The sequence below is a fragment of the Gorilla gorilla genome, chromosome 1 (assembly GCF_029281585.2).
Source record: "Gorilla gorilla gorilla isolate KB3781 chromosome 1, NHGRI_mGorGor1-v2.1_pri, whole genome shotgun sequence".
NCBI lineage: Eukaryota > Metazoa > Chordata > Mammalia > Primates > Hominidae > Gorilla > Gorilla gorilla.
This window is the reverse complement of record NC_073224.2, coordinates 227,379,031-227,405,179: the sequence shown is the minus strand read 5'-3', so window position 1 is coordinate 227,405,179 and position 26,149 is coordinate 227,379,031. Positions and strand designations below refer to the sequence as shown.

Below are 26,149 nucleotides of genomic sequence, written 5' to 3'. Positions count from 1 at the left end.
CATGAATCAAGAAATTGACAGCATTAGGGATAGAGTGGAAGTCAAGAATTCATTCATTTAAGGCCAGCTGAGTTGGCTCATGCCTGTAATCCCAGCACTTTGGGAGGCCAAGACAGGCGGATCACCAGAGGTCAGGAGTTCAAGACCAGCTTGGCCAATATGGTGAAACCCTGTCTCTACAAAAATACAAAATTAGCCGGGCATGATGGCGGCTGCCTGTAATCCAGATACTTGGGAGGCTGAGGTGGGAGAATTGCTTGAACCCCGGAGGCTGAGGTTGCAGTGAGCCGAGATGGCACATTGCCCTCCAGACTGTGTGACAGAGGGAGACTCTGTCAAAAAAAAAAAGAATGCCTTCATTCACGAACTCCACAAGCACTGATGGAATTTTACTGATATGTCACCTTCATAGTCCTGAGTGTGAGGCAGGGAAGGGCTTGATCTGTTCTGGACATTAGACAGAAAAATAAAACCTGAGAGTAGTGTTGTTGGGAGATCTTTGGCCACATCAAAATTATAAAAATGCTTTATAGTTAAAATAGCTTTATAAAAACAGAGAAGTCATCCCTACAAAATACGAATTAAAATCTCCATGTACGGAATGGTCTTGTGGGTTTTACATCACCTAAGGTAGCAGGAAATATGCTCATGCTGGTGGAAGAGAGGTGCTACTGAGGGTGTCAGTGGTCTCAGGGTTTAGGTTAAGGCTTCTCTGGAAGAAATTGAAACCATACATATAAACTTTATGAATTTAATCAGTGAAGAAGGAGGGGGAGAAACAAAAATAAACCAAGCTTGCAGCACATTCAGCATTCATCATGAGGTCAGCTTGAACTGCTTCCTCATGGTTGCTGGCAGCCTACTGTCCCAAAATCATGTAGACTTTAAATTACAGTTCCCCTTAACTGCCCTGCAGACAACAATTTAAGTATTGTGAAGCATTAACTTTTTCATCTGACATATTCTTTCAGGTTCTCATGTCAGTGAAACTACTGATGCCAGGTGATCTGAAGGGCCCTGCAAGGCACCAACTCACCAAAGAATGCAGTTTCAACATCCCGATGACTTCATACCTCTTACCGCTACACCAACTTTCCAGCCGCTTGCTATCTGGGATCCACTGGAAACCCTCAGTACTCCTTGGGGAGATGAATTTGAGGATCTCCTCCTAGCTTATCATTCAGCCACCCTGTGATCATTAAACTCTGCTGCAAACCCTGCTGTCTCAGAATATTGGTCAGCTACTGTGCAGCAGGCATAGGAACCTGATGGTCCTGTAATAAAATCATGCCCAAATTACAAATCTTATCATGAATGTAGCATCCTCAATTGCTACCCAACTGTGATGAAAGCAGGTTGTAGTATTAGCTGTGATCCTTCCCTTTCATCTAAATGACTCCATAGCCAGCAATTGCTTTGGTTAGTGAGAGTGGCTACATTTTGAACAGATCTTAGAAAGTGTTTGGTTTGAGTGGTGGAACTACCTAGCAACATAAAATACAGGTTTGAGAATTTTGTGTTAGTACAAAACAAAACCAAGTCTCAGTCAATGGAAGAAGATCAAATAAAGTCTTGTTCCATTGTCTTGGAAAAGCTGTCTACCATGTGATGATGTCTGCTTCTAGGGAAGGCTTTTCCTCAGATATCTTTAAGTTTAAGTCATCTGGTATGGTCCCATCCATTGCTGCTCATGTGCAGATTTCCCTTGGTGTCATTTCTAAAGGATGCAATCTCCAAACGCTAGGGCATGAAGGTCTAAGCATCACTGAAAGCCTCCTTCACCTACTGGAAATAGTCTTTCAAATACTGCATCAAGGTCTTGCAGTATTGAGTCACATTGTTACTGAATGATGGGCTCACTCTCCTAAGTGCATAGAAGCCAATACTATGACACTATCTTTTGAGAAAAGAAAAAAGATTCAGCTGGGTGTGGTGGCTCACATCTATAATCCCAGCCCTTTAGGAGGCTGAGGCAGGCAGATCATGAGGTCAGGGGTTCGAGACCAACCTGGCCAACATGGTGAAATCCTGTTTCTGCTAAAATACAAAAATTAGCTGGGTGTAATGGGGTGCGCCCATAATTCCAGCTACTCAGGAGGCTGAGGCAGGAGGATCTCTTGAACCTGGGAGGTGGATTTTGCAGTGAGCTGACATAGCACCACTGTACTCCAGCCTGAGCAACAGAGGCTCAGTCTCAAAAGAATATTAATAATAATAATCCAGTTTTCTTTGTTAGTTTAGCTAATTTTAGTTTCAAGATACCATTTGTTCTTGAATACCTTTGCAGAATACCAAGGATAATGAAGTTAATGGTAGTGCCATTGAATCTGTAAAATTTTACCTGTGTGATCACCTGCCTAGTAAACTGAGGTTTCCTACCATTGGAGATTTCTCCAGAGATGCCCCATAAAGGAAACACATTTTATAATCATTTATTTGCTATGACTGTGGCATCAGCCTTTCTAAAATGGTAAGCTACAACCCATCCTAAAAACAGACAGACAATCACAAGAATTGTAGCCTTTTTACCTGGCTCACTGTTATGATTGGTCCATGACATTCCTCTTTCTTACAGCTAGATGTGTGTATGTCCATCTATTCATATCTATATCTATATCTATTTCCTTTTATTACCATGATTCACTTCCACTCCCCTTTCCATAGATAGCCACTCTACTCTTTGACTTAACCTTGAATTTGGATGTGACCTTATAGGATATAAGTATATGGAAAGTATATAGAATATATACTGGCATTTCATATGTGTATTTATTTTAATCCACATGTATGCTATAGTGTATGGTGCTACAGAAGATGGCCTGACAATTAATTGTCCAGTCCTGGACACTGGAGAGTGAATGAACACGCTGCTATAGTTAATTTTCTTTCTTTTCTTTTTTTTTTGGAGATGGAGTCTCACTCTGTTGCCAGGCTGCTGGAGTGTAATGACATGATCGCGATTCACTGCAACCTCCACCTCCTGAGTTTGAGTGATTCTCTTGCCTCAGCCTCCACTCTACCTGGGATTACAGGCACCCGCCACCATGCCTGGCTATTTTTTGTATTTTTATTAGGATGGGGTTTCACCATATTGGCCAGGCTGGTCTCGAACTCCTGACCTCAAGTGATCCACCCAACTCAGCCTCCCAAAGTGCTGGGATTACGGGTATGAGCCATCTTGTCCAGCCTTGTTATAATTAAGATTTTCAGAACAACAGGGGTGAATGAAGGCTTATAATCACCTTAACTATAGACCTTGGTCTCTTACCAAATTTTTAACTAATATATTTTTCAAATATAATAAGAATAAAAGTATTGCTTGCCCTATGTGAAATCCAGCTTGAAGTACTTAAATAGATTAACTCATAGCACTCTGTGAAATCAATATTGTGATTATCCGTTTTTGTGGGTGAGTGAGCTGGGGCACAGAGGTTAAGTAAGTTGGATAAGATCACACAGCCATTGGCCACTGAGCCAGATTTGAACCTAAATTAATCAATCTGGATCTGGAATCTTTACTACTAACCAAAATACCTACATGCCTCTAAATCCTAAGTTGCTGAGCGTCTTACCTTGTTTCATATCTCAGTAGGAAGGGAGCTAATGTTTATCCATTACATCTGATGTTTAAGCAATTTTTAATATATAACATTTCATTTTCCAAAATATGTTATTATACATTTACTTTGATTTTTCTGCAATTCTTTTCTGCATTTTGTAGGAGCCTTGCTTTTTCCTCCTTTAGTTTGTTAGTGTGGTGAATTATGCATAGATTTTTCTGAGATTGTCTGGCATTCCTGGAATGGCCATTATATATTACTTTCTTTTCCTTTTTTTTTTTTTCTTTTTAAGACCCAGTTTCACTCTTGCTGCCCAGGCTGGAGTGCAATGGCGTGATCTCGGCTGACTGCAAATCTGCCTCCTGGGTTCAAGGGATTCTCCTGCCTCAGCCTCCTGAGTAGCTTGGATTACAGGCACCCACCACCACACCTAGCTAATTTTGTATTTTTAGTAGAGATGGGTTTTCTCCATTTTGGTCAGGCTGGTCTCAAACTCCCGACTTCAGGTGATCCACCCACCTTGGCCTCCCAAAGTGCTGGGATTACAGGTGAGATTCACCACACCTGGCCTATATATTACTTTCTAATGCACTGTTGCACTTAGTTTGCTGATATTTTATTAAGAGCTTTTGCTGTCTTGCTCCAGATCACAGAAAAAAAGGCTTTCAATTTCTCCATTCAGTATGATGTTGGCTGTGGGTGTGTGAAAAATACTCTTTATTATTCTGAGGTTTTTGTAGAGAGTTTTATCGTAAAGAGATGTTGGCCAGTTGCAGTGGCTCACCGGTGAAACAGTGAAACACCTTCTCTACTAAACATACAAAAAAATTAGCTAGGTATGGTGATGTGTGCCTGTAACCCCAGCTACTCAGGAGGCTGAGTCAGGAGAATCACTTGGACCTGGGAGGTGGAGGTTGCAGTGAGCTGAGATTGCACCACTGCACTCCAGCCTAGGTGAAAGAGTGAGGCTCTGTCACACACACACACACACACACACACACACACACACAAATCCTTTCAGGACAAAACCTTGTTCACTCGTGGTCTATGTTTAATGTGCTTCCACTAGAAGTGAGAAATTCTCATAGTTTACACAATATTTTAAAATTATGAATCACTCCAAAGGCATATCTACTATTTGTAAAAGTACTAACTACTTTGTCTTTGACTATATGACAAGCTCTAGTAGGGGTGTATCTTACTGTAAATTGTTCTGATATAAACTCTAAAATAAATGCAACAGAATTAACCAACTTTTAAAACAGGAAAGATAGGCTGGGAGCGGTGGCTCACGTCTGTAATCCAGCACTCTGGGAGGCCAAGTCAGGCAGATCACGAAGTCAGAAGATGGAGACCATCTTGGCTAACATAGTGAAACCCCATCTCTACTAAAAAATATAAAAATTAGCCAGGCATGGTGGCACAGGCCTGTAATCCCAGCTACTTAGAAGACTGAGACAAGAGAATCATTTCAACTACGGAGTCGGAGGTTACAGTGAGCTGAGATCTCGCCACTGCACTTCTACTGGGGCAGCAGAGTGAGACTCCATCTCAAAAAAAAAAAAAGAAGGCCGGTCGCCGTTGTGGCTCACGCCTGTAATCCCAGCACTTTGGGAGGCCAAGGCAGACAGATGACAAGGTCAAAAGATTGAGACCATCCTAGCCAACATGGTGAAACCCCATCACTACTAAAAATACAAAAATTAGCTGGGCATGGTGGCGCCCACCCGTAGTCCTAGCTACTCAAGAGGCTGAGGCAGGAGAATCGCTTGGACCCGGGAGGAGGAGGTTGCAGTGAGCCAACATCGCGCCACTGCACTCCAACCTGATGACAGAGAGAGACTCCATCTCAAAACAAACAAACAAACAAACAAACAAAAACAAAACAACAACAAAAAACCCCCAAAAAGCTGGAAAACTAAATTCTGAAAGAATTTCCATCTCTATGAGTTCGTCTTCAGAAGTGATAGTATTTCCTGCTTGGCATTTTTCTTCTACATTTTTGGCATAAAATCTATCAACAAAAAGTATAAACCCAGGTTTGTGTAATAGAATATTTTAAAAATCAATAGGAGGAGTCAGTAGTTCTGATGCCACACACACATGTATGGTCTTCTCCATCATCAGAAAATGGCAAAAAAGTGGTAGAGGTATGCAGAGTGTAGCATTTGAAATAGAGATTTGAAGGTGACAAGAAAAGGATTTTGTAAGACATTAGTCTACAAGTTGAAGAATGTTGGTTCACATCAAAATATTTTTATTTATTTATTCATTTTGAAACAGTCTCACTCTGTCACCAGGCTGGAGTGCAGTGGCATGATCTCAGCTCACTGCAACCTCTGCCTCCCCAGTTCAAGCTATTCTCCTGCCTTAGCCTCCTGAATAGCTGGGACTACAGGTTCATGTCACTATGCCCGGCTAATTTTTTGTATTTTTAGTAAAGACGTGGTTTCACCGTGTTAGCTAGGATGACCTCGATCTCCTGACCTCATGATCTGGCCACCTTGGCCTCCCACAGTGCTGGGATTACAGGCATGAGCCACCATGCCTGTCTGGTTCACATCAAAATTTAACAGGTATTCAATTGCACATGAAACTTGTAGGTGAAGTTTATTTCTTTTTTCTTTAAAACATTTATTTATTTATTTATAACGTATTTATTTATTCATTTTTTTTTTGAGATGGAGTTTCACTCTTGTTTTCCAGGCTGGAGTGCAATGGCATGATCTTGGCTCACTGCAAACTCTGCCTCCCTGTTCAAGTGATTCTCCTGCCTCAGTCTCCCAGTTAGCTGGAATTACAGGCGCAGGTCACCATGCACAGCTAATTTTTGTATTTTTAGTAGAGAGAGAGTTTCACCATGTTGCCCAGGCTGGTCTGGAACTCCTGACCACTGGTGATCCACCCACCTCTGCCTCTGAAAGTGATGGGATTACAGGCATGAACCACCGTGCCCGGCTTAAACTCATCACTTTTAATACCTTCTACATCACATGAGGAAAAGAGCAGAAACACTTGAGTACTTCATGAAGGTCAAGGTTGGTATGAGTTTGGGTTCCAATATGATCAATTTCTGCTTCTAGGGAACCAAGCAGTTCAGGTTAAGGAAGGTCAGGAAACTCTAGGGTTTTCTCTCCCTCCAAAGAAAGCTTTACACATCACCTTATCTTAGAAAGCAAATCTCACCCCATGTTATCACTTAGTAAAACGGTATACTTTCCTAAAAATGGTCCAAATGTCATTTGGACTACTTCAAATGCCAGAATTTTCTGAACTTCATGTGAAACCCCTCCTCAGAAATATTTTCCTTACTCCAAGGGATTTGCTGATATATTGGGTTGGGGTGTAAACTGGATATGGCAGCCCTAGTTTCCACCAACTCTGTACCTAAGTCTGCATTGATCTGCATCCCAGCTTCTCCATTTTTATTTAAGGGTATTATAGAAAGTAATTTACTAGAGAGTTATTTGAAGTTCCATCAATATGGAGCCATCAGAAATGTCCTCTCTCCAGGTGTGATGGCTCATGCCTGTAATCCTATCACTTCAGGAGGCCAAGGCCAGGGGATAACCTGAGGTCGGGAGTTCCAGATGAGCCTGACCAACATGGAGAAACCCTGTCTCTACTAAAAATACAAAATTAACTGGCCATGGTAGTACATGCCTGTAATCCCAGCTACTTGGGAGGCTGAAGTAGGAGAATCATGTGAACCCGGGAGGTGGAGGTTGCAGTGAGCTGAGATTGCACCATTGCACTCCAGCCTGGGCAACAAGAGTGAAACTACATCTCGAAAAAAAAAAAAAAAAAAAAGAACTGTCCTCTAATGTGAACAATGTCTGGGCCAAAGGGGTTAGGTCCAATAGAGACCTGGTGCAAAGATGGACAATTTTCATTCCAATGGCCTGACTGTTTCAAAGGTGGCAGGCAACTCAAGCAGGCTTTCCCTGTTTACAACAAACTGAATTTGAGTTTTAATAGTAAGAGGAGCTCCCCTTGCTCTTCTCCCTTCAGCTGTTTTAGCTGCAAATGCCTTATTGTCCTTTGCATTCTTTTCTTTCAACATTGGATGATTTTATGTTCTAGAACTCTCTTAAAGTATTCACCTATGGTGACCAATTCAGCCATATCAGTAACTTTTTCTTTTCTTTTCTTTTCTTTTTTTTTTTTGAGACAGTCTCCCTCTGTCACCCAGGCTGGAGTGCAATAGTGCGATCGTGGCTCACTGCAACCACTGCCTCCTGTGTTCAAGTGATTCTCCTGCCTCAACCTCCCAAGTAGCTGGAATTACAGTTGTGTGTCACCATGCATGGCTAATTTTTGTATTTTTAGTAGAGATGCGGTTTCACTATGTTGACCAGGCTGCTCTTGAACTCCTGACCTCGTGATCCACCTGCCTCAGCCTCCCAAAGTTCTGGGATTACAGGCGTGAGCCACTGTGCCCGGCCTTTTGTATTTTTAGTAGAGATGGGATTTCACCATGTTAGTCAGGCTCGTCTCGAACTCCTGACCTCAAATGAGCCACCTACCTCAGCCTACCAAAGTTCTGGGGCTACAGGTGTGAGCCCCTGCACCTGGCCAGGAAACTTCTTATGCCATATTTTTCATTCAGGTCACCAAGCTGTGGTCGAAGTCCATTAGTGAGTAAAGTTGTCTGAGCCCTTCAAGTTCTAGCAGGAAATACTCCCTAGCTATTACTATAAGAACAGAATGTTTTACAAAGGAAATTACCATTCTGGACTTGGAATCAAAAACTGACACATCTGTCTTCTGTTCACATCATTCAATAATAAACCAGTTGGCCACATGTGGTGACTCAAGACTAATCCCAATGCTTTTGGAGGCTGAGGCAGGAGGATCGCTTGAGCCAGGAGTTGGAGGCCAGCCTAGCTAACAGAGTGAGGGCCCACCTCTATAAAAATACAAAAATTTAGACAACTGTGGTGGTGTGCATCTGAGGTCTGGACTTTGGGCCCTGATGAGTGTAGGAGGGAGGCTGAGAGGGGGTTGCAGACAGATCAGCGCTGGTCTTTGGTTGCTCCTTGCTACAAGTGACTTGGGCACCATGGTTGGTGGTGGGAGGCAGACAGAATCCCGGACAGGAATGCGAGGGTCAATGGTGAGGCTCCACCTTCTGTCCAAGGAGGGCCTGAAGCCCGTGTACTGGGTCAACAGTCCTACGGACCAGAGTGGGAACATGTGTTGCCTTTTCTGTGCCTGCTCATGGCCACCTATGACCCAATCAGCACATATTTTCTCCTGTCTGATGCCAAAAAAAACCCCCAGACTCAGGAAGAACATCAGGAAGACCAGTGGCAGAGATGAATTACCCACTATTGGGAGGATTTTCCTGCAGAGACAAGCAACCCACTCCGGGACATTTTCTCTACTGAGAGCTGTAGAGATGATGAGATGACTTTCCTGCAGAGAGCAGCAACCCACTCCAGGGCCTCCTCTCTACCGAGAGCTGTGGTGATGATGAAACAACCTGCCAGGAGAGAGGGGTCACGCACCCCAGGGCCTCCTCTCTGCTCAGAGCTAAACACTCATCAGGACACCCTGGCTACAGAAAGAAGCTACCCACTGTGGGTCTCTGAGTTGTTCTATTGCCCGATAAAGCTCATCTTTATCTCACTCACCCTCCACTTGTCTGCATATTTCATTCTTCCTGGTCACAGGACAAGAACTCAGGACCCACCTAATGGTGGGGCTAAAGAGCAGTAACACAAACAAAACTGAAACATGCCCCTTGCTCACCAAGTTGTAGGTGAAGAGAAAAAGGGAAGAACTACTACTCTTCCAGGAGCCCAGATGTGGGAGCTTCTGGAGCCAGGGTTGTGACTCCCTTTTGGGGGTTCTGCAGTTCCTGGCATTTCCAAGCTTTCAGTGTTGGTGTCACTGGGTACTCCAGTGACAACCATGGAAGCTGCTTGTGTTGTGCCTGGTTCATTTGCAGCCTTGAAGAAATCTGTTACCTGTGCTGGCACCTGGAGCTTCCCACCCCACTGCTGCAGCAGCCAGCCAGTGATTGTGCATAGTGGCCAGACCCCCTGCTCACTCGCACACACCTCACCGCTCCAGCCCTGACCCTCCCTTAATAGGCATGTGATCCAGGCCTGAAGCATGAGCCAAGCATAGTCTACCAGGCTGAGTGGGCAGAACAAACCCAGTGAACCCCATCAAAACTCTGGCAAAGGTGCTCCCAGCCACAGAGGTTTCTGGACAGAAAAGTCACAATCCAAGGATTCCAGAAGAGAAAATTACTTAAACACAAAGAAAGACAGGATGGAAGAGAGAAGTCTCTAAACAACCAGAAAACAAGAAATGAAATGGGAGTACTAAGCTTTATCAATAATAACAATGAATACAATTTATCTCAATTCTGCAAGTGAAAGGCATAGAGTCCTTGAATGAGTAAAAAAAAAATAAGACCCTACTATATGCTGTTTTCCAGGAACTCACTTCACCTATAAGGATACATGTAGATGGAAAGTGAAGGGGTACAATAAGATATTCCATGCAACTGGAAATCAAAAAACAGCATGAGTAGTCTGCAGACTTAAATGTCCATGTCTGACAGCCTTGAAGAGAGTAGTGGTTCTCCCAGCATGGAGTTTGAGATCTGAGAATGGACTGACTGCCTCCTCAAGTGGGTCCCTGCCTCCCAAGCAGCCTAACTGGGAGGCACCCTCCAGTAGGGGCAGTCTGACACCTCACACAGCCGGGTGCCCCTCTGAAACAAAGCTTCCAGAGGAACTATCAGGCAGCAACATTTACTGCTCAGCGATATTTGCTGTTCTGCAGGCTCTGCTGCTGATACCCAGGCAAACAGGGTCTGGAGTGGCCCTCCAGCAAACTCCAACAGACCTGCAGCTGAGGGTCCTGACTGTTAGAAGGAAAACTAACAAAAAGAAAGGACATCCACATCAAAACCCCATCTGTACGTCACCGTCATCAAAGACCAAAGGTAGATAAAACTACAGATAGGGAAAAAATGAGCAGAAAATCTGAAAATTCTAAAAATCAGAGCATCTCTCCCCCTCCAAAGGAACACAGCTCCTGGCCAGAAACAGAACAAAGCTGGACAGAGAATGACTTTGAGGAGTTGAGACTAGGCTTCAGAAGATCAAACTTCTCTGAGCTAAAGGAGGAAGTTCGAACCCATGGCAAAGAAGCTAAAAAGCTTGAAAAAAGATTAGACGAATGGCTAACTAGAATAACCAGTGTAGAGAAGTCTTTAAATGAGCTGATGGAGCTGAAAACCATGGCGTGAGAACTACGTGATGAATGCACAAGCTTCAGTAGCCAATTTGATCAACTGGAAGAAAGGGTATCAGTGATTGAAGATCAAATGAATGAAATGAAGCAAGAAGAGAAGTTTAGAGAAAAAAGAGTAAAAAGAAAGGAACAAAGCCTCCAAGAAATATGGGACTATGTGAAAAGACCAAATCTACATCTGATTGGTGTACCTAAAATTGATGGGGAGAATGGAACCAAGCTGGAAAACACTCTTCAGGATATTATCCAGCAGAACTTCCCCAATCTAGCAAGGCAGGCAAACATTCAAATTCAGGAAATACAGAGAATGCCACAAAGATACTCATTGAGAAGAGCAACTCCAAGACACATAATTGTCAGATTCACCGAAGTTGAAATAAGGAAAAAATGTTAAGGGCAGCCAGAGAGAAAGATCAGGTTACCCACAAAGGGAAGCCCATCAGACTAACAGAGGATCTATTGGCAGAAACTCTACAAGCCAGAAGAGAGTGGGGGCTAACACATTCTTAAAGAAAAGAATTTTCAACCCAGAATTTCATATCCAGCCAAACTAAGCTTCATAAGCGAAGGAGAAATAAATTCCTTTACAGACAAGCAAATGCTGAGAGATTTTGTCACCACCAGGCCTGCCCTACAAGAGCTCCCGAAGGAAGCACTAAACGTGGAAAGGAACAACTGGTACAAGCCACTGCAAAACCATGCCAAATTGTAAAGACCATTGATACTAGGAAGAAACTGCAGCAACTAATGAGCAAAATAACCAGCTAACATCATAATGACAGGATCAAATTCACACATAACAATATTAACCTTAAATGTAAACGGGCTAAATGTTCCAATTAAAAGACACAGACTGGCAAATTGAATAACGAGTCAAGACCCATCAGTGTGCTGTATTCAGGAGACTCATCTAACGTACAGAGACACATATAGGCTCAAAGTAAAGGGATGGAGGAAGATCTACCAAGCAAATGGAAAACAAAAAAGGCAGAGGTTGCAATCCTAGTCTCTGATAAAACAGATTTTATACCAACAAAGACAAAAAGAGACAAAGAGGCCACTACATAATGGTAAAGGGATCAATTCAACAAGAAGAGCTAACTATCCTAAATATAGATGCACCCAATACAGGAGCACCCAGATTCATAAAGCAAGTCCTTAGAGACCTACAAAGAGACTTAGACTCCCACACAATAATAATGGAAGACTTTAACAAACCACTTTCAACATTAGACAGATCAATGAGACAAAAAGTTAACAAGGATATACAGGAATTGAACTCAGCTCTGCCCCAAGCAGACCTAATAGCCATCTACAGAACTCTCCACCCCAAATCAACAGAATGTACATTCTTCTCAGCACCACATCACACTTAATCCAAAATTGACCACATACTTGGAAGTAAAGCACTCCTCAGCAAATGTAAAAGAACAGAAATTATAACAAACTGTCTCTCAGACCACAATGCAATCAAACTAGAACTCAGGATTAAGAAACTCACTGAAAACCACTCCACTACATAGAAACAGAACAACCTGCTCCTGAATGACTCCTGGGTACATAACAAAATGAAGGCAGAAATAAAGATGTTCTTTGAAACCAAAGAGAACAAAGATGCAACATACCAGAATCTCTGGGACACATTCAAAGCAGTGTGTAGAGGGAAACTTATAGCACTAAATGCCCACAAGAGAAAGCAGGAAAGATCTGAAATCGACATCCTAACATCACAATTAAAAGGACTAGAGAAGCAAGAGCAAACACATTCAAAAGCTAGCAGAAAGCAAGAAATAACTAAGATCAGAGCAGAACTGATGCAGTTAGAGACACAAAAAAACCCTTCAAATAATCAATGAATCCAGGAGCTGATTTTTTGAAAAGATCAACAAAATTGATAGACTGCCAGCAAGACTAATAAAGAAGAAAAGAGAGAAGAATCAAATAAACACAATAAAAAATGATAAAGGGGATATCACCACCAATCCCACAGAAATACAAACTACCATCAGAGAATACTATAAACATCTCTATGCAAATAAACTAGAATATCTAGAAGAAATGGATAAATTCCTCGACACATACACCCTCCCAAGACTAAACCAGGAACAAGTTGAATCCCTGAATAGACCAATAACAGGCTCTGCAATTGAGGTAATAATTAAAAGTCTACCAACCAATGAAGTCCAGGACAAGATGGATTCACAGCTGAATTCTACCAGAAGTACAAGGAGGAGCTGGTATCATTCTTCTGAAACTATTCCAATCAATAGAAAAAGAGGGAATCCTCCCTATCTCATTTCATGAGGCCAGCATCCTGATACAAAAGCCTGACAGAGACACTAAAAAAAAAAGAGAGAGAATTTTAGACCAATATCCCTCATGAACATTGATGCAAAAATCCTCAGTAAAATACTGGCAAACCGAATCCAGCAGCACATCAAAAAGCTTATCCACCATGATCAAGTGGGCTTCATCCCTGGGATGCAAAGCTGGTTCAACATACAGAAATCAATAAACATAATCCAGCATATAAACAGAACCAAAGATAAAAACCACACGATTATCTCAATAGACGTAGAAAAGGCCTTTGGCAAAATTCAACAGCCCTTCATGCTAAAAACTCTCAATAAATTATGTATAGATGGGATGTATCTCAAAATAAGAGCTATTTATGACAAACCCACAGCCAATATCATACTGAATGGGCAAAAACTGGAAGCATTCCCTTTGAAAACTGGCACAAGACAGGGATGTCTTCTCTCATCACTCCTATTCAACATAGTGTTGGAAGTTCTGGCCAGGGCAATCAAGAAGGAGAAACAAATAAAAGGTATTCAATTAGGAAAAGAGGAAGTCAAATTGTCCCTGTTTGCAGATGACATGATTGTATATTTAGAAAACCCCATCGTCTCAGCCCAAAATCTCCTTAAGCTGATAAGCAACTTCAACAAAATCTCAGGACACAAAATCAACGTGCAAAAATCACAAGCCTTCCTATACACCAACAATACACAAACGGAGAGCCAATCATAAGTGAACTCCCATTCACAATTGCTAAGATAAAATAAAATACTTAGGAATCCAACTTACAAGGGATGTGAAGGACCTCTTCAAGGGGAACTACAAACCACTGCTCAAGGAAATAAGAGAGGACACAAACAAATGGAAAAACATTCCATGCTCATGGGTCTGAAGAATCAGTATCATGAAAATGGCCATACTGCCCAAAGTAATTTATAGATTCAATGCTAACCCCATCAAGGTATCATTGAGTTTCTTCACAGAATCAGAAAAAACTACTTAAAACTTCATATGGAAACAAAAAAGAACCTGTATACACAAGACAATCCTAAGCAAAAAGAACAAAGCTGGAGGCATCATGCTGCCTGACTTCAAACTATACTACAAGGCTACAGTAACCAAAACAACATGGTACAGTTATCAAAACAGATATGTAGACCAATGGAACAGAACAGAGGACTCAGAAATAATGCCACACACCTACAACCATCTGATCCTTGACAAACCTGACAAAAACAACCAATGGGGAAAGGATTCCCTATTTAATAAATGGTGTTGGGAAAACTGGGTAGCCATATGCAGAAAACTGAAACTGAACCACTTCCTTTCACCTTCTACAAAAATTAACTCAGATGGATTAAAGACTTAAATGTAAGACCTAAAACCATAAAAACCATAGAAAAAACCTAGGCAATACCATTCAGGACATAGGCGTGGGCAAAGACTTCATGGCTAGAACACCAAAACCAATGGCAACAAAAGCCAAAATTGACAAATGGGATCTAATTAAAATAAAGAGCTTATGCACAGCAAAAGAAACTATCATCATAATCAACAGGCAACCTACAGAATGGGAGAAAATTTTTGCAATCTAACCATCAGACAAATGGGTAATATCCAGAATCTACAAGGAACTTAAACAAATTTAAAAGAAAAAAACAAACAACCCCATCAAAAAGTGGGTGAAGGATAAGAACAGACAATTCTCAATAAAAATATTTATCCAGCCAACAAACATATGAAAAAATGCTCATCATCACTGGTCATTTGATTTGCATTAGAGAAATGCAAATCAAAACCACAATGAGATACCATCTCATGCCGGTTAGAATGGTGATCATTAAAAAGTCAGGAAACAACAGATGCTGGAAAGGATGTGGAGCAGTAGCAATGCTTTGACACTGTTGGTGGGAGTGTAAATTAGTTCAACCATTGTGGAAGACAGTGTGGCAATTCCTCAAGGATCTAGAACCAGAAATATCATTTGCTCCAGCAATCCCATTACTGGGTATATACCCAAAGGATTATAAATCATTCTACTATAAAGACACATGCACACGTATGTTTATTGCAGCACCATTCACAACAGCAAAGAATTGGAACCAACCCAAATGCCCATCAATGATAGACAGGATAAAGCAAATGTGGCCCATATACACCATGGAATACTATGCAACCATAAAATAACAAGTTCATGTCCTTTGCAGACACATGGATGAAGCGAGAAACCATCATTCTCAGCAAACTAACACAGGAACAGTAAACCAAAACACCACGTTCTTACTCATTAGTGGGAGTTGAACAATGAGAACTCATGGACACAGATAGGGGAACATCATGCATCAGGACCTCTCAGGGTGTGGAGGGCTAGGGTAGGGGTAGCATTGGGAGAAATACCTAATGTAGATGATGGGTTGATGGGTGCAGCAAACCACCATGGCGTGTGTATACCTATGTAAAAAAACTGCACATTCTGCACATGTATCCCAGAACTTAAAGAAGAAAGAAAGAAAGAAAGAAAGAAAGAAAGAAAGAAAGAAAGAAAGAAAGAAAGAAAGAAAGAAAGAGGAAAGGAAAGGAAGGGAAAGGAAAGGAAAGGAAAGGAAAGGAAAGGAAAGGAAAGGAAAGGAAAGGAAAGGAAAGGAAAGGAAAGGAAAGGACACCCATAAAATAGGAAAGCTGGCTGGTCACAGGAGAAGCAGGAAAACATCAAGCAGTGATTTCATATAGCAGCAAGAAAAGAGCTTGTAAAATTAGCTACAAGAACAAGGATAAGCCTTGACCAATAAGATCTGAACCAGCAGGAAGGGGCTAAGCTGGCTGACACTAAATTGGTCGGTTATGGCACTGGGTTTGACCCGTGACCTAACCCAGTCCTAATTATACACTCATTATGACACTGTCACACACCAGTGCCAGGAAGGTTCTGAGCATGCACATATTTAGAATAAAAACAGGTGACACCTAGCCAGGTGCAGTGGCTCTTGCCTGTAATCCCAACACTTTGGGAGCCCGAGGCAGGTGGGTAACCTGAGGTCGGGAGTTTGAGACCACCGTGACCAACATGGAGAAATCTCGTCTCTACGAAAAGTGCAAAATTAGCTGAGTGTGGTGGTGCATGTCTGTAATCCCAGCTACTCCAGTGGCTGAGGCAGGAGAATTGCTTGAACCCAGGAGGTGAGGCTGCAGTGAGCCAAGATCACACCATTACACTTCAGCCTGGGCAACAAGAGAGAAACTCCATCTCAAAATATAAATAAATAAATAAATAAATAAATAAATAAATAAATAAATAAATAAATAATAAGTGACACCTCAGTTCTAAGAAAACTTCACCATTTTTTCTTAAAATCCTGATGATTATTTCAACCTCTCCTTAGAGGTCCTATAAAATTAGAAACCCAAACTACCTCATACACGACTCGCTCTCCTGAAAAAGCCCTCTCTTGAGTGTGTTCCTTTGCTTTGCAGTAGACACCTCTTGCCTTTTGCTTCACTCTGCCTGCTTCCTAAACTCTTTCTTGCAGCGGTGACAAGAATGTGGACACCAGCTGGTGATTGAGTCTCTGGGCACCTGGAGATGACCTAATTAGGCACTATGGCAATGGGCAGAGTCTAAAAATCAAACAGGATATCACAATTCACTCTCTGGTTTTTCTTGGGGGAAAAAATCCAGTAACTTTGGCCCCATATCCCCAAAGGGCATCACTCAGCACAAACTGAGAAGCAGCAGTCCTACCGCCAGATTGTAAGTATGTGGCTTTATTTCTGGGTTCTCTATTCTGTTCCATTGGTCTATATCTCGACCTTCATACTGGCACCATGCAGTTTTGCTTACTATTGCCTTACCATATAAATTGAAGTCAGGTAATGTGATGCCTCCATATTTGTTCATTTTGCTTAGGATTGCTTTGGCTTTTCAGCCTCTTTTTTTGGCTTCATATGAATTTTAGGATTCTTTTGTAATCCTGCGAAAATTATGTTTGTATTTTGGTGTATGCAATTTTTAGACTGATGTTTTTAGATTGATGTTTGATGTTTGCAATTTTTAGATTGCTTTGGGCAGTGTGGTCATTTTCACGATATTGTGTCTGTCAATCCATGAGCATGGGATGTTTTTCTTCTTTTTTGTCATCTATGATTTTTTTCAGCAGTGTCTTGTAGTTCTCCTTGTAGAGATCCTTTACCTAATGGTTAAGTGTATTCCTAGGTTGTTTTTGTTGTTGTTGTTTTGCAACTATTGTAAAGGGATGGAGTTCTTGAATTGATTCTCAGCTTGCTTGTTGTTGGTATAAAAGAGTGTTACTGATTTGTACATACAGATTTTGTACCCGAGACTTAAGTGAATTCATTTATCTCATCTACGAGTCTTTTGGTGGAATCTTTCAGGTTTTCTAAGCACATATGATCATATCATTGGCAAACACAGGTAGTTTCACTTCCTTCTTTCCAATTTAAATGTCATTTATTTCTTTTGCTTTCCAGATTGCTCTGATAAAAATTTTCAGTTCTATGTTGATTACAAGTGGATAAAGTGAGCATTTTTTTCTGCTTGTAGTTCTTAGTGGGAATACTTTCAACATTTCTTCATTCAATATGATGTTGCATATGGATTTGTCATTTTTGGCTTTTACTATTTTGATGTATGTTCTTTCTATGCATAGTTTGTGTGAGTGCAGTCTATTATTTTACAAGCTTAGATTTGTATTCTGTTTTACCTGACTACATTCTGAGATTTGACATCTATTTTACCTGTTTTAAGTGTAGATACTCTTGCTGTTTTTTTGGTTTCCAGTTGCATGGAATATCTTATTCTACCCCTTCACTTTCCATCTACATGTATCCTTATAGGTGAAGTGAGTTTCCAGAAAACAGCATGTAGTAGGGTCTTATATTTGTACTCATTCAAAGACCCTATGCCTTTCACTTGCAGAATTGAGATAAATTATATTCATTGTTTTTATTGATAAAGGCTTAGTACTCCAATTTCATTTCTTGTTTTCTGGTTGTTTAGAGACTTCTCTCTTCCATCATTTTCTTATTGTCTTTCTTTGTGTTTAAGTAATTTTCTCTTCTGGAGTCCTTGGATTGTGACTTTTCTGGCCAGAAATCTCTGTGGATTGGGGTACCTTTGCCGGAGTTTTGATGGGGTTCACTGGGTTCATTCTACCCACTCAGCCTGGTAGATTACACTTGGCTCATGTTTCAGGCCTGGATAACATGCCTATTAAGGGAGGGTCAGGGCTGGAGTGGTGAGGTGTGTGTGAGTGAGCAGGGGGTCTGGCCACTTTGGACAATCACTGGCTGCTGCTGCAGTGGTGGGGCAGGCAGCTCCAGGTGCCAGCATAGGTGCCAGATTTCTTCAAGGCTGCAAATGAACCAGGCACAACACAAGCAGCTTCCATGGTTGTCACCAGAATACACAGTGACACCAGCACTGAAAGCTTGGAAATGCCAGGAACCACAGAACCCCCAAAAGGAAGTTACAGCCCTGGCTCAGGAAACTCCCATGTCTGGGCTCCTGGAAGAGTAGTAGCTCTTCCCTTTTGCTCTTCACCTACAACTTGGTGAGCAAGGGCTCTGTTTCAGCTTTGTTTGTGTTATTGCTCTTTTAGTCCCACCATTAGGCGAGTCTCAAGTTCTTGTCCTGCGACCAGGAACAATGAATTATGCAGACAAGTGGAGGGTGAGAGAGATAAAGACAAGCTTTATTGGGCAATAGAACAACTCAGAGACCCACAGTGGGTAGCTTCTTTCTGCAGCCAGGGTATCCTGATGAGTGTTCAGCTCTGAGCAGAGAGGAGGCCCTGGGGTGGGTGACCCCTCTCTCCTGGCAGGTTATTCCATCATCACCACAGCTCTCAGTAGAGAGGAAGCCCTGGAGTGGGTTGCTACTCTCTGCAGGAACGTCATCTCATCATCTCTACAGCTCTCAGCAGAGAAAAGGACCCAGAATGTGTTGCTTGTCTCTGCAGGAAAATCATCCCAGTAGTGGGTAGTTCCTCTCTGCCACAGGTCTTCCTGATGTTCTCCCTAAGTCTGGGGCTTTTTTCAGCATCAGACGGGAGAAAGTATGTGCTGATTGGGTCATAGGTGGCCATGAGCAGGCACAGAAAAGGCAACACATGTTCCCACTCTGGTCCATAGGACTGGTGGCCTAGCCCATGGGCTTTAGCCCTCCTTGGTCAGAAGGTGGAGCCTCACCAGTGACCCTCAACTTCCTGTCCAGGATTCTGTCTGCCTCCCACCACCAACCATGTTGCCCAGATCACTTGTACCAAGGAGCATCCAAAGACCAGTGCTGATCTGTCTACAACCCCTTCTCAGCCTCCCTCCTACACTCATCAAGGCCCAAAGTCCAGAGGGTTCAAGGCAGCCATGGGACGCTGCATCAGCACTGACCTGAGTGTGCACACACCTGCCTGGGCTGCGACAGCATCCAGGCTGGACCACAACCACACCCCAAAATTAGCACAGGTGCCATGAGAGACCAGGCAGTGGGAGCAGACACTCTGAAGCTACAGGAGAAGGGGGGAACCTCCTGGGCCCTCGACTGCACTGAGGGACCTCAGTTGGTAACTGTGACCTGGACAGCCTCAGTTGCACCTTTGGAGCTACTGTCCTGCCAACTGGGGAGGACCAGGACTCCCTCTTGTCACAGGCTCCCATCAACTCCGAAGTGTATGCAGCCTTGGCTGTGCCCTCTCTCTGTGTTTCCCCACAGAGGTGACAGGTGACATGCAGGTTCACAGCAGCTCTGGCCAACCCTGCACAAAGAAACCCAATGCTCCTGGGTGTGGTTTAACGAGCCCCAACTGCACTTTCGTCCAGGAGCTTGAAGGCTAGCAGCAGGCAGTGGGCAGTGAGGTCAAGGCTGTGGTGGAGACTCCAGACCTGGGACCAGGTTCCATTTTGCCATGAGAGGGTGTGGGTGGCACAGCTGGCTGCCTCAGGGATGTGGAGCACAGGCCTGGCTCAAGACCTTGCCAAGGGGGTGACTCCAGGGGTGGCTCATGGTCTCCAGGCCCGGTAATCAGGCTCCATGGTAAACCCTATTGGAGGGCAGATCTTGGAAACACAGCCTGGGGTGGATCCACATAGAACCGCCCTTCAAGACCCGGGAGCTTGACACTGTTAACAGAATGGGCACAGTGGCCAGATAGCTGGCCAGGTCCTTGAAGCAGGTGCCATTTCAGCTTCCCACCCTGGCCCACTGATGGATGGCCCCAGCTCTGCCTTCTGGGCCTGGCATCCACACATCTTGTGCAAGCAGGGCACCACCCCATCCCTATCTTCTCCTTGGGGCCCCTCTGCCCATCCCTTTGCACCCGACCGAGCTGCTCCCTACAGGCAAAAAAGTAAGAAAAAAACTGATGACTGAAGAGTAGTAAAGAATGGGTGGAGATCATCTGTACACCTGTTTTCCCAGCACTTTGGGAGGCCAAGGTTGGTGGATCACTCAAAGCCAGAATCTTGTGACCAGGCTGATCAACATGGAAAAACCCCGTCTCTATTAAAAATACAAAAATCACCCAGGCTTGGTGGAACTTGCCTGCAGTCCCAGCTATTTGAGTGGTTGAGGCATGAGAATCACTTGAGCCCTGAAGGAAAGGATTGCAGTGAGCACAGATTGTACCACTGCACTCCAGCCTAAACGACAAACAGATTTTGTCTCCAAAACAAAACAAAACAAAAAACAAAGGACAAGAGTGGGTGGAAAATACTCAAAATGATCTAAATTTATTTGGCTGCTTTGATGTTCTACAGCTGAAACTCAATCACAGACAAATTAGTATTTTTCCATCAGTAACTCAATAACTAGAGATTTCTGATGTACAAATTCCTACAACAGGTTAAAAGTTTTCATTCAGGTGCTCTTTATTGCTGATATTCCTTGGTGAACATTCTTGCAGGGATAACATTCTCATCACCGTAGAACTTTAGCTTCTCTTTCTGACTCTGTAGGAAATGGGCTCCTGAAGGTCTCATTGATGTCACCTCAACATTTTCCTCCAGCCTTTCCCCCTGCTGTTATGTTTTTTCCCTCACACTGAGCACTTGCCTGTGCTTCCTTTAAGTTGCATGTGGCCTGGACACAGTCACTCATGCCAGTAATCCCAGCATTTTAGGAAGCTGAGGCAGGAGGATCCCATAAGCCCAGCGGTTTGAGACCAGCTGGAGCAACACAGCGAAACCCTGTCTCAAACTTCCTTTAATAAAAATTTTGGAATTATTAAAAAAGGAGATAAGAAAAAAGAAAACAAACTTGCACCTACATACTAGATTTTAGAGTCCAAGTGCCTGGAAGAGAACTTTGAATTTCTCTACCACACTAGGCACGCCTTCCCTAGCAGCAAAGATGGAGCTCCAGTTCCTCAGACGGTGATGAGCCACAGGAAGGGCAGGGGGTGGGGCCAATGAAGATCCTCTTGGGCTGCCTGACTTCCCTCAGTGTACACATCAGCTCAGCCCGAAGTGGGGTGAAGATCTCCCAATTCACAGGAACCAAGGAATTCAAACTCTCCTCAGGGGCAGGATACGTCTCCAGGCTTAACTTGCTCAGCCCACTGGTGTGGCGCAGCAGGTCCTTCAGGGCGTCCATAGACATGCAATTTCTGCCAAAGTAGAAGGTGGTGAGCTGGGAGCAGTGGCTCAGGCCAGGCAGGATGGCACTGAGTTGGGAGTAGTGGATCTGACAGCCCTCCAACACGAGGGTCTCGAGAGAGGCAGCAATCTTCTCCAGCAGAGCTCCGAGGGGTTCAAGACTGATGTGGAACAGCAGCACGTAGCTGAGATTCAGATGCTTTAGGTAACCGAGCCTTGGGTACTGGGAGAGACACTTCACATCCTCTTCCAATAGGTAGCCACAAGTTAACTCCAAGTTCTCCAAGGGGTTCTGGAGGCACCTGTGGAGATCAAGAAGTTAGTTCTGGGCAATGGTACCAGTTAGATGAAGGTACTGGGGAATAGCCTCAAGGAAAATGCCTGCGTCAAACAAACACAAGTTTGTTCCCATCATCTGATGATGGTCCTCATGCAAGTTGCTGCATAATGAGGACCCTGATCATTCAGGGACAATCCCATTTTAGCCTCAGCCCTTTCACCATTGCTTCTGTGATTGGGTCAAGGCCATAAAATCTCTAAATCCTTTTTTTTCATCTTTTAGCAGAAAACTTCATCTCTGGGCCACAGGTATCCAGTGGGAGATGTGCACGAAGAACTCAACTGAGCAAGGTCTAGGGACATCAGCTAGGGCTACCTGCCAGCAAGGGCTCCCTGTCATGCCTGCATCTGCAAACCAACTGTCACTTTTTACCACTATGATGCCTACTCCCTCACCTCCATCCTGGAAGCATGCATTTCCCATGTCAATCACCTTTCCTGGAGTTCAAAACAACCTTTTACAGACGGAATTAGAGACAGGATCATTCGTGATCACTAAGCTGGTGAGGACAGACCTTCTATTGTGAAATGCACAGGTTTGATATGTTTCCCTCCTTTCATACCCTCCTCTGTTATCTCTTTGACATCATATCAACTTGAAACACACTTTGTAACAAGAAATTCACACATTGCACCCCCAGTAGAGCTGAAACCCCCCACTAACTAGCTTGTACATGATGTCCCTCTCTAGCTTCTACCCCACGTGACCCCTCTGCCCTTATTGCAGTGATCCTGTGATAGCCACTCCAGGACATGGAACACTGAATGGGACAATGTGTTGACATTCTGATGTCCCCTTCACTGTGAATTTGCCACTGGCTGGCACACAGTACACACCTTCTAGTGTTTGCTGTAACAAAACAAGGCTGTGCTGTGGTCTGCATACAAAGTGCACGATCCTTTCTCACCTGATCAGTTGTTCCAGGTGCCCACTGAAGAAGGTGATCAATTTTATTTTAAGCAACTGGAGGTGTTCCAGCCTGAGGAACACAGATCTGAATTTGGCAACTAACCGTCCCTCGAGTTCATTGTCTGACGTGTAAGGATGGCACCTGGAGAAAACAAGTTTGTGAAGATTCTTCATCTCCTTCAGGTAACAATGAAGCTTTCTTATCAGACATGGCCAGGACATGTTGCGAATTTCCAGCTCCTGAATACTATTCAGGTATATTATTTTCAATGACTTTCTGAGATATTTAATCGGCGTTAGATAATTGACCAGCTTACTACAGCACAGGTGTACTAAACCTCTCCTTTGGTAAACCCACTGAAAGAGGTATCTCAGGCATTCATCCTCGGGTATTTCCTTGAGGCAGATGTCTATGAACACCTTTAAGGGCTGGTGCTCTCCCATCCTTGGACAGTCCTCTGCTGTCTGCCTCTTACTCATGGCCTCTGGGGAGCAGGACAGGGCCCTGGATCCAGACCATATGGCCCAGAAATTCTCATCAACATCCCGCAAATCCAGCACTTGAAGTTTCCACCTCCTGTGGGTAAAGTAAGGGAGAGGCTCAGAATTTAGAAGGACAAATCCCTGACCTTTGCTTTCATTGTCATCCCATAAATCAGCTGCTCGTGTCCTCAGTGCTCCCTGTTCTCTTTGTCTTTTCTCGATCCCTTTTCTCTTTTGATTCTGACTGGTCCCCACTTCTATTCCCTTTACCTTCCACTGAGAAAAGGCAGGTTTCTGTTCCCATAGCGGACCCTGTATGGTGAGCAATCCTTTCTCTGAGGATCTGGACAATGGCCAAAGCCTCCCTGAGCTTCCTCACCAGCACCACCAGAAGACCCTGGGCCACACTTGGGTTACTTCTCTGCCTGACCCTGCTGTTCTTTCCCTGGACACCTGAGTCCTATCTACCAGCCCTCCTGGGTCACCTCACCTGGGGTGATCCTTCTGTGTAAGCAGCATATGAAGCCCTTCCAGCAATGCTTTTAAGGTCTCCAGATGAAGCGTCTTCATCAGTGATCCCAGAGGGAGGCAGATGAAGGGCCAGGCCTGGACCATCACCATCAGAGTCTGGAAGTGTCTCCTGCTGAAGGCCTCCATGAAGAGTGGGAGATAGAGCACCCTGGGCAGCTCCTCCATGGCAGAGATGGCCAAGGCCTGGTCTCTCAGCAGGCTCTGCACCACCAGCTCCAGGAGTCTGGGTGGGACCTGGATGCTCATCCTGATGGATCTGTAAGGAAAAATCTCTAGAAGACAAATCCAGGGAAAATGTATCACTCTCAGGGCAAACACAATCCCCTCATCTTCTCCTAGGACCACTATCATTGTTCTGGTAGAGGTAGAAAAATTACCACTTTACCCCAATTCCACTCTGCGCTTGGTGGCTTCAAATCTATACTTCTGCTTCTACAGGTACCAGGAAGAATGTGTTCCAAACACCAAGGAAGGAGGGGTCAAAGAGACCACTGGCCCATTAATTTTCATCCATTGCTCCACTGAATCCCGGAGACACCGGACAGTGCCACTGAGGATCCTTAAAGCCAAGCTCCACCGCTTTGAGGAAAAATTTCTTGTCACTTACCACCCTAAAACAATGAGAATGAGAGTGTCCTGTGGCCCCAGACAGCCTACATTCTCAGTTTACACCATAAACATGCTGGGAGAATGCTAAAGGGACTCCCTAAAATCGATGCCATTATTTTTTATTTTGAAAATTTTCTACCAGAAATGGACTGGCTGCTGTGGCTCATGTCTGTAATCCCAACACTGCTGGAGGCCAAGGCAGGCAGATCACTTGAGGTCAGGAGTTTGAGAATAGCCTGACCTACATAATGAAACCATGTCTCTACTAAATATGAAAAAATTAAGAATCATTTGACTACAGAAGGCAGAGGTTGCAGTGAGCCGAGATCGCACCACTGCACTCCAGCCTGGGTGACAGAGTTGGACTCTGACTCAAAAATAAACAAATTGATAAATTAATTAATTTAAATATTAGCCGGGTGTGGTCATACATGACTGTAATCCTAGCTACTCCGGAGGCAGAGGAAGGAGAATCACTTGAAGCCCAGAGGCAGAGTTTCCAGGGAGCCCAGCTCAGGGCCCTGCACTCCAGTCTGGGTGACACACTCAGAGTACATCGCAGAAAAAAACAAAATAATTCACCGGAACTGTAAAAGTGGTGTGATGGTATTCCACAGCACTTGGAAGTTATGCATAGAAATGCTAACTGTAGCTGGGCATGCTGGCTCACTCCTGTAATCCCAGCACTTTGGGAGTCTGAGGTGGGCAGATCTCCTGAGGTCAGGAGTTTGAGGACAGCATGGCCAATATGCGAAACCCCGTGTCAACTAAAAATACAAAAATTAGCTGGGCATGGTGGTGAGTGCCTGTAATCCAAGCTACTCAGGAGGCTGAAGCAGGAGAATCGCATGTAACTAGGAGGCAGAAGTTTCAGTGAGCCAAATCACACCATGGCACTCCAGCCTGGGCAACAATAGGGAAACTCCATCTCAAAAAAAAAAAAAAAAATTAACCAGAAACCATAAAAGTGCTACCATGCTATTCTAGAGCACTGTAACTCTGAGATGAAGGTTGCAATACACATCACTTCCACATACTCACAATTACCCACTTTTGGACAGATCCTAGGGGCAAAAATAAATCCCATGATCTGAGCAAAAGTGCACTCTTGAGATTGATGTGTGGGATACCCTTAAGGATTTTATGAAAATGAAAGCACACTTGGAGAATCAGAATAACACCAAGTCTATGAACTGTAATTGAAGGGCACAAAAACAAATAATTTCAAGTGTCAAGAAATAAAAATTCATCTAACTGTAAATTTTTAATGTATTTTTTAAAAACCTGCTTTGATAAGAATTTTAAAATGACAAAAACCAAGCACAAATCACAATTTGATGGATGAAGACAAAACTACATTTGGAGGAAAAATGAAAGCCTAAATCTGTTCATCTCACGAAACAGACAGAAAAATATTCTGTGCCACTTTGGGATGTGTGTCACCGTCCCTGACTGGCTGGCTGCTGATCAGATGGGCATGACCCTAAGCAGGCGGTGACTTACCAGCGCTGGACTCACTTTGCAGAGTTCTGGGACC

The 26,149-nt window shown here is 43.6% G+C and overlaps 1 protein-coding gene across 1 annotated transcript; it reads right to left on the bottom strand.

The window, feature by feature from the left end:
• Window positions 1-21,483: 21,483 nt before the first annotated feature.
• Window positions 21,484-24,249, bottom strand: LOC101145725 (PRAME family member 1-like). Its single transcript, XM_004024685.5, has 3 exons — window positions 23,963-24,249; window positions 22,988-23,566; window positions 21,484-22,042 (listed from the first exon to the last, which is right to left on the bottom strand). Exons 1-3 carry the CDS (start codon window positions 24,247-24,249, stop codon window positions 21,484-21,486), a joined length of 1,425 nt encoding a protein of 474 aa, XP_004024734.5.
• Window positions 24,250-26,149: the final 1,900 nt, after the last annotated feature.

Bases quoted from the DNA above. Each gene is read 5' to 3' on its own strand.
- LOC101145725 (XM_004024685.5), bottom strand. From the start codon at position 24,249: ATGAGCATCCAGGTCCCACCCAGACTCCTGGAGCTGGTGGTGCAGAGC. The intron at 23,567-23,962 runs GTGAGGTGACCC...CTTTACCCACAG, and splicing joins ACACAGAAGGATCACCCCAG to GAGGTGGAAACTTCAAGTGC. The intron at 22,043-22,987 runs GTGAGAAAGGAT...TGATCTCCACAG, and splicing joins CACCTGGAACAACTGATCAG to GTGCCTCCAGAACCCCTTGG.